General features: G+C 45.7%; 1 protein-coding gene across 1 annotated transcript; it reads right to left on the bottom strand.

The window, feature by feature from the left end:
• Positions 1-1,014: 1,014 nt before the first annotated feature.
• Positions 1,015-11,670, bottom strand: LOC138963256 (uncharacterized). The gene is made up of 8 exons (XM_070335319.1): positions 11,568-11,670; positions 10,578-10,714; positions 9,776-9,923; positions 8,867-9,155; positions 7,346-7,541; positions 6,239-6,399; positions 3,507-4,631; positions 1,015-3,207 (listed from the first exon to the last, which is right to left on the bottom strand). The coding sequence occupies exons 2-8, from the start codon at positions 10,630-10,632 to the stop codon at positions 2,785-2,787; spliced, it is 2,397 nt and encodes a 798-aa protein (XP_070191420.1). The 5' UTR covers positions 10,633-10,714; positions 11,568-11,670; the 3' UTR covers positions 1,015-2,784.
• Between the last annotated feature and the right edge of the window lie 1,905 nt (positions 11,671-13,575).

Below are 13,575 nucleotides of genomic sequence, written 5' to 3'. Positions count from 1 at the left end.
ATAATCAGGGCCGGACTAGAGGGGGGGGGGAGGTTACAGGGGTTGCGTAACCCCCCCCCCCCCCTGGCTTAAGTATGTACCTCCCAAACGCATTTTTTTTTTCATGCAAATTTGCTGACGAATTTACCTTTTTCGTTCAAAGAGAGGCTTCCTTTCCCTCCAGAAACATCAAAAAACGTTCAGCTTCCCCCACCAAGGGGGCTTTGCCCACTGGACCCCCACCAAGGGGCTTCGCCCCCTAGACCCCCATCTGTAACCCCGCCCCCCCCCCCCCCCCCCCCTAGTATACTTACCTAGTCCGGCCCTGATAACTTTTACCCCCAAAACGCGATGCTGTTGAACTTGTTCAATTGATTACGTACCAATAGTAAGATTTAGTTTGAGTGGAGAAATCTGGTGTTTTTGTCTGGTTGCAATTACCATACTTTTAGTTTTTATTGGATGGACAAGCATAGCATAAGCACTACACCAGTTATTTACATCGTGAAGCTGTTTGAAGGGAGGACTCTATTACTGGAAGAGAGAGAGAGTAAAGAATTTAAAACAGAGCACTTTAGTGGTGCCAAGGATGCTATACTGGCTTGTCACTTCAAGCGATCAGCGGGATCGGCAAAGCTATTGTCTTGCCACACACACACACACACACCACAGGCACAGGCACTCGACACGAGGTGGGCGGGGCTAATGTCTTAGATGTCACTTGATGGACGGTCGTCTCCACTACAGTAATAGTGATAGTCTTGAGAGCGCGTCAGGCCCCGCCCACTTCGATCCCGCCGAGCTCGTGACGAGTGCCTGTGACACACACACCAACAACATACACACACCACCTCCACCACTACCAACAAGAACAACAAAACTAACAACAACAAAAGCAACAACAACAGCAACACACGGTACTAAGCATACTATTTTGCTGTATCAACACACACACACACACACACACACACACACACACACACACACACACACACACACTCAGCCGCACCCTGACTGCGCAAAAGACAGACCTGGTCGTTTTTTATCGTTGCCGTTTATTCCCTTCCATTTTTAGTGATATTTTGTGTAATGCTTCATCTCATGTTGTAAACTGTATCACAATACACACACAAACAACTGCAAGCAGCAACCGAACGTGCACAGTTCCCGTGTAACATAGCCAAACCATATTCCTTAACATTTAGTCGTAGGCAACTGACAGACGGGAAATGTTATTATGCATCAGTATGAATTAGATCTTTGTTATTTATTCTAATAATAATGGGTGCTCTATTATCATCCGTGTGACCAAGGTATTACATCAGTTAATGAGACCTTTGTCCAGAAATGTCATTCGCTTGCCTCTAACATTGACCTGAACATCTGACATTTTGCCATGAATTTGCCATGCAGTGCCATGCATTTTGCAATACAGTGCCATGCATTTTGCAATACAGTGCCATGAATTTTGCCATGCAGTGCCATGAATTCTGCTATACAGTGCCATGAATTTTGCCATGAATTTTGTTATACAGTGCCATGAATTTTGCCATACAGTGCCATGAATTTTGCCATACAGTGCCATGGATTTTGCCATACAGTGCCATGGATTTTGCCATACAGTGCCATGGATTTTGCCATACAGTGCCATGGATTTTGCCATACAGTGCCATGAATTTTGCCATACAGTGAACAGTCTTTCAATTTATGTAATCCAAACAACTAGGTGTATGAAGTTAAAGGGTTGTTAAAGAAGGAAGGAAAATGTACAGATGACCTGCATCTTGTGGAATATTATACTTATAACAGCAGTGCCATCTGCTTTTTTGTCTTTTATTAAAAAGTGCAACCAAATAGTACGATGAGTTTTACCTGTTTCTAACAAAGTGAGAATTCAAGTTGTTTTCACGGAAATGTGTGACAGTTTCTGTTTTCGTGGAAGGACATTGTTAAAAGATTATATGTATGAAGTCACTTTTTTTATCTTTATCAATTGATCAACTTACGTATTTAGAAGGTAGAGGGATATGTCAAACCTGGTGCCATCATATTTAAGAGAAATAGCTAAAATGTTGAAAGAAAGACTGATTTTTCCAACCTTTTCCAACCAGAGATCCCAACACTGAGCTAAAGAGCAAATGAGCCTGCCACACGCTGTTCTACACTGAAAATCTGGAAACGCGGCAACAGACGGATGTAAAACCCCCACTGGTATATTATCCATAAAGTGCAAGATTGTAATACTTGCAGAAAATCCCATTTCATAACAGCAACATTTTGCATTAAATGCCGTCCGCATATTCATTGACATTAACATTTTCCGCACTTTTCGTCTGCTCTTCAAAACCAGTAAATAGCATCAGTTTGGCGCGAGTAATTTTCCCCCGCCTCCAGCATTTTGGAAAGTATTTCCTTGGTGATTTTTCAGATTTACATTTAGTATCACCTCAACCCAAACCACGAAAGCTAATGTGCAGGAAATATTCTAGTCCCATGTCTTGGTACTCGTCTATTCTGCCCCTAAAGTACGCATGGCACCACGCGCGCGAGAAGAAATTCCCATTTCAAAACAGCAACATTAGCATATAATGGTCCGCATATTCATTGACATTAACATTTTCCGCACTTTTCGTCTGCCATTTAAAAGCCAGTAGCATCGGTTTGGCGGGAGTAATTTTCCCAAACCTCCAGTATTTTGGAAGGTATTTCTTTGGTGATTTTTCAGATTTGCATTTAGTATCATCTCAACCCAAACCGCGAAAGCTAACGGGCAAGATATCCCATACTGCCCATTCTTGGTTCTCTCTATTCTGCCCCTAAAGAACGCATGCCACCACGCACACGAGACGCCTTGAAGCGCCACCTAGACCACGCGCTTCGCGCCCGCTGTGCGAAGTTGCGAGAGTAGGCGAGGAACTGGTGCCTAGTGGACGTAGTGCGGAAGGAACTACCGGACGCCGCCCCTCCGCCCTGGGTCATTTGGGAGGGGCGGGCCTGGATGTAGTGGACACGATGACCAGGCAGGAGTGACCACAGCGTGTAGTCGCCCAGAGCAAGTACGTCCACTGGCTGGTTGGTGGTGATCTGGGTTGGTGTGGTGGTTGTGGAGGTAGTTGGGGTGGATGTTTGGGGTTGGGTGTTGGTGGTGGTTGTGGTGGAGGTGTTGGTAGAAGGGGTTGCATGCTCTGCTTCGTTAATGCCTGCAGGTGATGTGGATTCTGGGACAAGCTGAAAGTAGAAGAAAAGCCAGACATGAATGAAAGTTGTTTTGAATTTACTGACCAAAACCGTTGTATATGGTAAACCGAATACTTCGCATTTTCTGTTGAGGAAATCACAAGTCAACAAGAGACCAATGGGACTACTTCATTGTCATTTATGATCTAAGTCATTGTCCTGCACTGGGTGGTCACACTGGACAGTCTCATTCGATCTAAAAACCAGGAAAGTAGATCTTTTGGAGACCAGACTCGAAATGACCCTATGCACACACAGAAGACAGGTGTACAAGATAGCTCCATACTTACCCGTTTAAATTCGTTGTCACCTGCATCAACATGCATCTCCTCTTCCTCCTCCTCCTCCTCCCCCTCCGCTCTTTCTTCCTCCCCCTCCGCCCTTTCTTCCTCAGTTTCCTTCACAATGATGACCTCGCATCTGACGCCCTGCACCTTGTCCCCATGTTTCATCGACACCAGCGGAGCTGAAGCACACTCCACTGGCCCCCCTCTGCTGCAAGGTGATTCAGACGAGGATTTCACGCTGGACACCGATGATGCTTTCTCGCGAAAACGACCGTGGCCTGTAGCTCGGGGGACATTCACAAGTCCTGCCTCTTCGCGGTGTGCGACTGGTATTAGAGGCGATAGCTCCTCGGCTGATGATGATTGAGAAGCCTCCTCAGTGATTGCTGTGAGTGGCGGAGGTTCCATGGGGGGAGGTTCAACGCTGTTTGGCACAGCAGCACTGAGCATTACTGCACAAGACGCCGTTACCAGCGCTCCCACTGCAGAAAAGGCTGATTGTGTCACTGTGGGCCTGGCGTTGCCGTTCTTGTTGAGATGGCCTTCTGCTGCGACATTATTGACATCTTCTGAAGATTCTGCGTTGCAGGTTTGATCCACAATATCCCCATCTTGGGCCAACGTTCTAGACCTGTGCAACAGACCGTGAAGTTTTTCTTGGAGGTTTTGTCTGACTCTTTCTAGTCTCATGCGCATATGTTCATGTTCTTTCTTGACCACAGTATGTTTTTCATTCGAAGCTCGCACTAACCTGGGGATTGTCATCACCCTCATTATTCTTTCGTGTCTGTCTGTCCAAGGCTGCCATTCTTGTGACCAAATTCCATCAGTACCGTCGAAACTAGAATCCTGATTTTCGAGCCGAATGAAGACATTGTCTCCCTGAAAGCTAAGACAATCCATGACGGTATTTCCACTGGCTTCAGCGTCCCCGGCACCTTCTGATCCCCTGCAGTGCATACCAGTCCCCGTGTTACTGTTATGGTTGTTGCAGTTGGTGTTGTTTCTGCTAATGTTCAGGGCATCGTGATTGGAGTTGTCGGTGTCATCATCAAAGATGTCATTGAACTGTGGTTGTCGGAACCGACGATGGCGGTTGTAGCTTCGCCTTCCGTTGTGATCTGCAGACTTAATAACGTATACACGTTAGAATTAAAATGAGCACACATGAAGACATGATGTGTTGCTACAGTGGCAAACAAAAACAACCTCAAAGAAGCTTGTGGCTAGAATCAAAATGAACACAGTTTATCTTTTCAAAACCCACAGGAAGGCATGCAATACACTGACAAATGAGAAACACCCCCAAGAAGTGTGTAACTTGCTACGTCTTACTTTTATGAACGTTATATGAAGATGACAAGAAGACGGTATCACGATAGCAATCCAAAATTGCAAGGTAATATTGGTAAACACGAAATAAATGTCGCTCCAACCTTTTAGGCTGTGCGGGACCGAGTCAAGTGACACGGAAGAACAGCGATGAGGTACAGGTGATTTGTAGAAAGGTATCAATCAATCAATCAATGAGGCTTATATCGCGCATATTCCGTGGGTACAGTTCTAGGCGCTCTGCAGTGATGCCGTGTGAGATGAAATTTTATACGGCCAGTAATTGCAGCCATTTCGGCGCATATTTACCTTTCACGGCCTATTATTCCAAGTCACACGGGTATAGGTAGACAATTATTAACTGTGCCTAAGCAATTTTTGCCAGGAAAGACCCTTTTGTCAATCGTGGGATCTTTAACGTGCACACCCAATGTAGTGTACACGGGGGGGAGTTCGGACACCGAAGAGAGTCTGCACACAAAGTTGACTCTGTGAAATAAATTTCCGCCGAACCTGGGATCGAACTCACGCTGACAGCGGCGAACTGAATACAAATCCAGCGCGCTACCAACTGAGCTATATCCCGGCCCAATGTGCTTGGTTCAGAATACGAAATTCATTATGTTTGCTTTCACGGTATGCTGCTCAGGCAAACAAGCAAACTACAATTCCATGATTTGTACAATGTTATTCGTGTCTTTGTTTTTATTTCATGTTTTGGAATAGCAAATGCAAAGCGCTTGGAGATATTCATGGAACTTACGTTTCAGAAAAGCTATTTATTATTACTATTATTATTGTTGTTATTTGATTTTGCCAGAACTACACACTTCTGGTCTCCAACTGCTGGATATGAACGGAATGTGTGAGTAATTCTTCTTTCGAGTTACGTCTGTTCTCGCCTAGACACTTAGACTCCAGGGCTGGTATTCAGGAGTCAAGTTCCAGGATAAATTAATGATATAGTTTATCCCAAACTAAATTCTCCAACATCTACTCTTACATACGGGTCCAGAACACATGATAACTACCTGGTTGACGTCCAGAACACATGATAACTACCTGGTTGACGTCCAGAACACATGATAACTACCTGGTTGACGTCCAGAACACATGATAACTACCTGGTTGACATCCAGAACACATGATAACTACCTGGTTGACGTCCAGAACACATGATAACTACCTGGTTGACGTCCAGAACACATGATAACTACCTGGTTGACGTCCAGAACACATGATAACTACCTGGTTGACGTCCAGAACACATGATAACTACCTGGTTGACGTCCAGAACACATGATAACTACCTGGTTGACGTCCAGAACACATGATAACTACCTGGTTGACGTCCAGAACACATGATAACTACCTGGTTGACGTCCAGAACACATGATAACTACCTGGTTGACGTCTGCGCCTTGTTGGGCAGCAGCAGCGTTAAGAAACTCCACGCGCAGCAACATCATCTGCTGGATACGACCGGGATGGTGAAAGATGGCGACCGGGCCGAACTCAAAGTCGCCGTGTCGTGAGCGATTGCTGTCCAGGGTCTCTGGAAGACCTAATGAACATGTACAAAGATAAAGTTGATCAAGCAAATTCACGTTGACAGAGAGACAGGAAACGGTCCACATATATTTGACATTGACCTGATCATTTTTGAAGCTACTGTGGGTGCTGGTATTGTAGTTTAAGACTTCACATATCTCCAAATGAAACACAACCTTTCTTGACACTTAGAGATTGAACGGGCGGATAGATATAAATACTTCTTACACCTAGGATTGTCATTTTCAAAAGACAGAATCAATATCAGTGGACGACTGGCCTTTTACACAAGATCACTGACCTTTCTTAAGGCTGAGGTTTGACCTGAAGTACATGAGTGAGGTGAGGGAGATGAGGACGGATAGATAATAATTACTTCCTACACGTAACGGGATTGTCCTTTTTAAAAGAGAGAATAAGATAATAGTGGACAACTGAGGCATGTTACTGAACGTTGCGAGCATAATGTTGTTTCCGCCCCGTGATCGGGAGGTCGTGGGTTCGAACCCCGGCCAGGTCATACCTGAGACTTTAAAATTGGCAATCTAGTGGCTGCTCCGCCTGGCGTCTGGCATTATGGGGTTAGTGCTAGGACTGGTTGGTCCGTGTCAGAATAATGTGACTGGGTGAGACATGAAGCCTGTGCTGCGACTTCTGTCTTGTGTGTGGCGCACGTTATATGTCAAAGCAGCACCGCCCTGATATGGCCCTTCGTGGTCGGCTGGGCGTTAAGCAAACAAACAAACAAACAAATAATGTTGTTGCATTGCTCTTTTTCAGCGAGCAGTCGCCATTCTTACGCTTCGCTGACCCCAAACACTTTGTCCGTTACAAAGCGTTTGCAAACGACCGCGAACGCCACGACAAAACTATGCGTTACCTACAAAAAGTTTGCTAACGTTATACAGAACGTTATGCTTAGGCAAAGCGCACCTGGTCTTTAACACTGGATCACTGACCTTTCTTGAGGCTGAGGTTGGACCTGCGGTGCCTGAGAGAGTTGAGGGTGATGAGGATGGACAGGGTGGGCTCTACGCACTCCAGCCACACGGAGGCGGGCAGACCGTCGATGAGGTGCTCTCCGCACAGCTGAGCTGCCAGGAACTTGTCGTACCCCAGCCCGTCACGACACTCGTCGCACCACTTGGCCTTGTTCTGCACGGGCAGCAAACGACAAATACAGTTTGTGTAGTGTATTAGTGTTGGAGTTGTTGTTCTTGCATAATTATAATATGTCATGCGCATTGCAAGATCATCCGCCGTCATGTGAAATAAGCCTGATATTGAAACCAATTGACCTGTGACCGTCTAGCTACTGTGCCTTGTGTGAATCCTGAGTGTATGTTTCTATTACGGGTTGTAGACATTGTAGACTGCTTTTATTCAAGAGTCGTTAAATTAAACTTCAAGGGTCGACATAATTATCCAAATGCGTGCTGAGATGTGCTTGTGATCCTGGTCCTCGTTGAACTTTATTAGACCCATGGATCTATCAACATTTGCAGGGCCGGACCTGGGAGGGAGGGGGGGGGGTGGGGGTGGCCTGGGTTTTGGAACACACCCCCTCCCCTCTCCCTGGCCGCCTGATGTACCTCGTCTCCTCTTTTTTTGTGGTGGTTTTGGAGACAATTTCGTTTCCAGACACGAGGATAGACCCAAAAATTACCATTAAAATCTAAACTTTTCTCACGGTCAGGCCGGCGAAACCCCGCCCTTGTACCCCACGAGGCGCCTGGGCGACCCCTGCCTCATTTTTGGAGACCCCCCCCCCCCCCTCTATCATACTTGACATAGCCCTGATTTGTACCGACTGAGTACCTACCCTTGATTCCGCAACGCGGCCTCTTGACCCACCGACCGTTGGATCCATCAAATGACCATGAACATGCTCCCAGTTTTGGTGTGCGTGTAATGTTTTCACTCGTGCAGTTCGACGTTTGGGCACGCACAGACGATGTTTGGCAATAACTCAAGCTCTCGTGGGTTTTGCAAGAGTTGATATCCCTTGTTTCCATAGAAACACTGAGGCTAGCCTGCAATGTCAAGTGTGGCTCACCTCAGTGTTTCTATCGAAAAACAAGAAATTCCTTCGAGGCAGGAAAAACACCCCCGTTGGTCAAAGGGAAATAACCATTCTCACTGCACTCATTCTCACTGCCACCAACTGAGAAGGTTATTTCCCTTTGACCATTAATATGTCACTCTTAATCTTAATCCACCCATAACTCCCTAACCGTGTGTTTGACTGGTCCCAATTTTTGTAAGGACCGTCTCAGGAATGTATAGAACCTGTTCACCAAGTTTGGTGACGATCGGTCCGTTCATTCTTGAGATCTATATGCGAACACAAACACACAAACAAACAAACACATCCAGTGAAACCTATACACACCCCTATACCGGGGGTGTAACAAGGCAAAGCAACCCATAACAACCCGGAATGTGTCTATAACAAGAGTAAATCAGTCATGATTACATACCTTGAGCAGTGAAGAAGTCGATTTGCTCAGAGTCCTCAGCTCCTCGTCAGTGAAGCCGTACCCAATGTTGAGTACAGGAACACTGGCCTGAGGGTCTCGGTACTCCAGCAGCCCTTCTCTGAACAGCGCCATCTCCAGCTCTCCAAACAAGGCTCCCCCAGACCCACTCACTGGCGACCCAGACAACAGCGCTAAAGGCTGTGTCGCACTGGCTGCCCTCAGTCGTCGCGCCCCCAGCAGAACCACTTCTTTAGGATCGGGTGGTGTTACTACTGCGTGCTTTCGATACCTGGCAGCAGAGAGAAAGTGGGTAGTTTAAATGAACGACGTTTACATGTCCAGGAAACAGTTATAACCATGCTGATGAGAAAGAAATAGAAACGTATAGTGCGCACTAAAAAAAAATAAGCTGTGACCTCATATCAAACAATGACATCATACTCATAGCTTGGTGAGGTCAAGCAATATTTTCTTGATACCTCAAAGGATATTTGTAGCAGTGATAGATCTTCTCACGCAAAACATGTTCATGCTCATAATTGGAATTTGACGAAAAGAAATATTTTGGTGGGGAAAAAAAACACAAAAACATTGGGAGTACGCAGTTTGTATGTCGACTGGACCCCCGTTGACCAATCAAAACAGGTTGACAATTTTGTTTCCAGTGTTTCAAATACTTGAAAAACAAGCACTGGAAATGTGGGGTTCACGCAAACACTGCATAAGGGCAGAATATACCTGCGCAGTCAGCGGCACAGACGACGCACTGCATATTATTGATGCTGCGATAGGGATTTATATGACGAGTACTTGGCCTGTTTTCTTTTTACGCAACGTGTAGCGGGCTGGGATAACCTGCAGTGCGTCGTCTGTGCCGCTGACTCTGCGCAGGTATACTCTGCCCCTTACCGGTGTCTGCTAGGCTTGACCGCTTCGTTGCGGTTAATGTCGGTGTGTTGCTGTGCTACAGTATCAGATAGTTCAATGCTGCTGCCGCTGCCGCTGACCCCTCTGCTGCATGACAAACTGGGCAGAGCCACACAGCCCAGCAAGCGACCTGAATGCCATATCATATCATATAATATCATATCGTATTATCATTGACAGGCATGGTTTGCTTTTGGTGGGTATGGTTGTATGTGTGTGTGTGTATTTGTATGGGGGGCCGTGTGTGTGTGTGTGCGTGTGTGTGCGTGCGTGTGTGTGTGTGTCAAGTGACCCGGCAGAGCCACGCGGCCCAGCAAGCGACCTGAATGTCACAAGTAACAGGTCTAGTTTGTTTTTGGTGGGTATGGTGGTGTCCAGTACACAACGTGTGCGTGCAGTGTGTGTGTGTATGTGTGTCTGTGGACACTGCGGCATTCCATCAGCGATCTGAATGTCATGACAGACATGCTTTGGTTGTAGCTGTTGTTGTTTTTGATGGTAGCGGTTGTGGTAGCGCTGGTGGTTGTGGTGTGTGTGTGTGTGTGTGTGGGAGGGGGGGTGTCAGAGACACACAGACACAGACACAGAGACAGAGTGCGAGAGAAACAGAGTGTGAGAGAGAAAAAGAGAGTTGCAACATTTCTCGCATGCTAAGTTACTCGATTTCAAGAAGCTTCTCATTTTCATTTAATCCCCAAAAAATAAACAGTTCGAAATACAATCAAATCAATCAAGGTAAGCAATAAGCTATTGAATGAGTTCCGAAATGCAGCTGAGTTCTTACCTAACCATTTCTGACTTTTCGATAGCCGTGCAGTCCGCGGTGGCGCACAGGTCATGTTGAAAACAGAGGCTGACCCAGCAGCATGGGGTGTCCAAGATGGGTTGACACCGGTGCACGCATTCACAGATATTACGGGGCTGGAAAAAAATGGATGCCTATGCCAAATTGACAGTGTGTGTGTGTGTGTGCGTGCGTGTGTGTGTGTGTTCTTGTTATTGGTTGGTTGTTGCTGTTTTTGAGGGGTGTTTTTTCAGTTTGGGGGGGGGGGGGGGGGCGGAAGACAAGTTGCAAGAAAAATCATGCAGTAACAGCCTACCCGGAAATTTAAAAGAAATGAACAAATTTCAGATCGGAAGTGATAGCCATTTCCATTTGTGGGCAGATGACTTGCATCGAAAATAGTATGCTCTGCTGTAGCCTATACTGTATTGATTCAATTATTCTTTGTAAGCTGTCTGTACGTCTCTCTAGTCAATGAGTTTTCTCTGGAAATATGTGATAGACGCAGCAAGCCACCAATGTTTGAGACAAGATTAGAGCATGCCAATTTCATTGAAAACATTATTCAACACATTGTGATTGTAACATTATTCAACACATTCAACATCGACCTGACTTCCTTGCGTGCTATGAAGAAGTCTACCCAGGGGCGGAGCAGTTAAGCCGGAGGGGGGGGGGGGGTTACAACCTGGGGTCCAGGGGTAGACCCCTTGTGGGGTACATGGGCAAGGCCCGGTTGGGGTCGCCCCCCAGAAGCGGAAGAGTTTTAGCTATTTTATGAACAATTTATGACTTATCCTTGATTTTAAACATGATCAACTGGTGTCAGCAGCCACTCATTATTTTTTTTTAAAGTTAGTATTAATTTTTTTTTGACAGCCGGGTGGGGGGGGTCCGGAACCCCTGTAACCCCTCCCCTAATCCGCCCCTGCTACCCCCTTCAAGATTGTGCAACTAGTGTACACGTATTGGACGAAGAGGAACACTCACCAGTGCTTTTGCTTTTCTTAAAATCTTGACATTCTTGCCCGTCTTCGAACAGCCCAATCCATCTTGGTATGCTGCAGAGGAACTCCGTCGATGACGTCATAATCTTACCTCGAAAGATTCGTCATCTGAGATTTGATGTCATGAAAGCGTGTAGAACCTAAGTCGAAATTATTTTTTGGCGCCATTTTTTCTTGGCGGTGTCCCTGAACGGTGTCGTTTCACCTAAGCTTATCCAATGATGTGGTCATACATGTGCGTACGTATTCGTGTGTGTATGTATTCGTGAGTGCGTGTATGTGTGTGTGTGTGTGTGTGAGAGAGAGAGAGAGAGAGAAAACCAGCGTTCTACATTTCATGATTTGTGAAAGTGTTCTTTGAAAGTTTAACCTATTGAAAATACAAGGCAAACTCTGTTACACAGACAAATATTTCAGACACTGCATGCTGACATAAGAGTCGCTGTCTCAGTTTAAATTAATAGTATTACTGCTAACATTGTGTGTATGAATTGTTGCCGACTCTCTTAAGTGCCTTTTGAGTCATGGATTGTACCCCTAAGGGCCTTTTGAGTCATGGATTGTACCCCTAAGGGCCTTTTGAGTCATGGATTGTACCCCTAGGGGCCTTTTGAGTCATGGATTGTACCCCTAAGGGCCTTTTGAGTCATGGATTGTACCCCTAAGGGCCTTGTGAGTCATGGATTGTACCCTTAAGGGCCTTTCAAGTCATTGATTGTACCCCTAAGGGCCTTTTGAGTCATGGATTGTACCCCTAGGGGCCTTTTGAGTCAAGGATTGTACTCCTAGGGGCCTTTTTGAGTCGTGAATTTTACCCATAGGGTCTTTTTGAGTCATGGATTGTACCCCTAAGGGCCTTTTGAGTTATGGATTGTACCCCAAAGGGCCTTTTGAGTCATGGATTGTACCCCTTGGGGCCTTTTGAGTCAAGGATTGTACCCCTAGGGGCCTTTTTGAGTCATGAATTTTACCCCAATGTGCTTTTTGAGTCATGGATTGTACTCCTCGGGCCTTTTGAGTCATGGATTGTACCCCCAAGGGCCTTTTGAGTCATGGATTGTCCCTTAGGGGCCTTGTGAGTCAAGGATTGTACCCCTAGGGGCCTTTTGAGTCATGGATTGTACCCCTAGGGGCCTTTTGAGTCAAGGATTGTACCCCTAGGGGCCTTTTTGAGTCGTGAATTTTACCCCTAGGTGCTTTTTGAGTCATGGATTGTACCCCTAAGGGCCTTTTGAGTTATGGATTGTACCCCAAAGGGCCTTTTGAGTCATGGATTGTACCCCTTGGGGCCTTTTGAGTCAAGGATTGTACCCCTAGGGGCCTTTTTGAGTCATGAATTTTACCCCTATGTGCTTTTTGAGTCATGGATTGTACTCCTCGGGCCTTTTGAGTCATGGATTGTGCCCCCAAGGGCCTTTTGAGTCATGGATTGTACCCCTAGGGGCCTTTTGAGTCAAGGATTGTACCCCTAGGGGCCTTTTTGAGTCGTGAATTTTACCCCTAAGAACCTTTTGAGTCGTGAATTGTACCCCTAAGGGCCTTTTGAGTCATGGATTGCTGAGCAACACGCACACACACACGCATACCTTAAAAATACAAAGTTAAATGGTTCTGCACATTTTATTTTGAAGAGAATTTAGGTACACATACTTCTACTTTTTGAGTGGATTGTACCCCTAAGGGCCTTTTGAGTCATGGATTGCTGAGCAACACACACACATGCATACCTTAAAAATACAAAGTTAAATGGTTCTACACATTTTATTTTGAAGAGAATTTAGGTACTTTTTGAATACACTATATTATCATCTCTACAAATGCCAAAGCAAATGAAAGGTACCAAAAGAACATTCAGTTGCCACTCTCAACCAATGTCACCATTTTACGTACAGCCACACGCTTTGGCGCAACATGTTTAATTTTTCAATAAAAATACTTTTCAATCTCAGCATACGCAAGTTTAGACAAAAACTAGGATTGACATAAACACA

The sequence above is a fragment of the Littorina saxatilis genome, linkage group LG3, assembly GCF_037325665.1.
Source record: "Littorina saxatilis isolate snail1 linkage group LG3, US_GU_Lsax_2.0, whole genome shotgun sequence".
Classification (NCBI taxonomy): Eukaryota; Metazoa; Mollusca; class Gastropoda; order Littorinimorpha; family Littorinidae; genus Littorina; species Littorina saxatilis.
The sequence above is the reverse complement of the archived record's forward strand: the minus strand, read 5'-3'. Positions and strand labels throughout refer to the sequence as shown.

Coding starts and splice junctions, on each gene's coding strand:
- LOC138963256 (XM_070335319.1), bottom strand. CDS start 10,632: ATGACCTGTGCGCCACCGCGGACTGCACGGCTATCGAAAAGTCAGAAA. Junction 9,156..9,775: donor GTCAAGCCTAGCAGACACCG/GTAAGGGGCAGA, acceptor CTCTGCTGCCAG/GTATCGAAAGCACGCAGTAG. Junction 3,208..3,506: donor GTGACAACGAATTTAAACGG/GTAAGTATGGAG, acceptor TTCTACTTTCAG/CTTGTCCCAGAATCCACATC.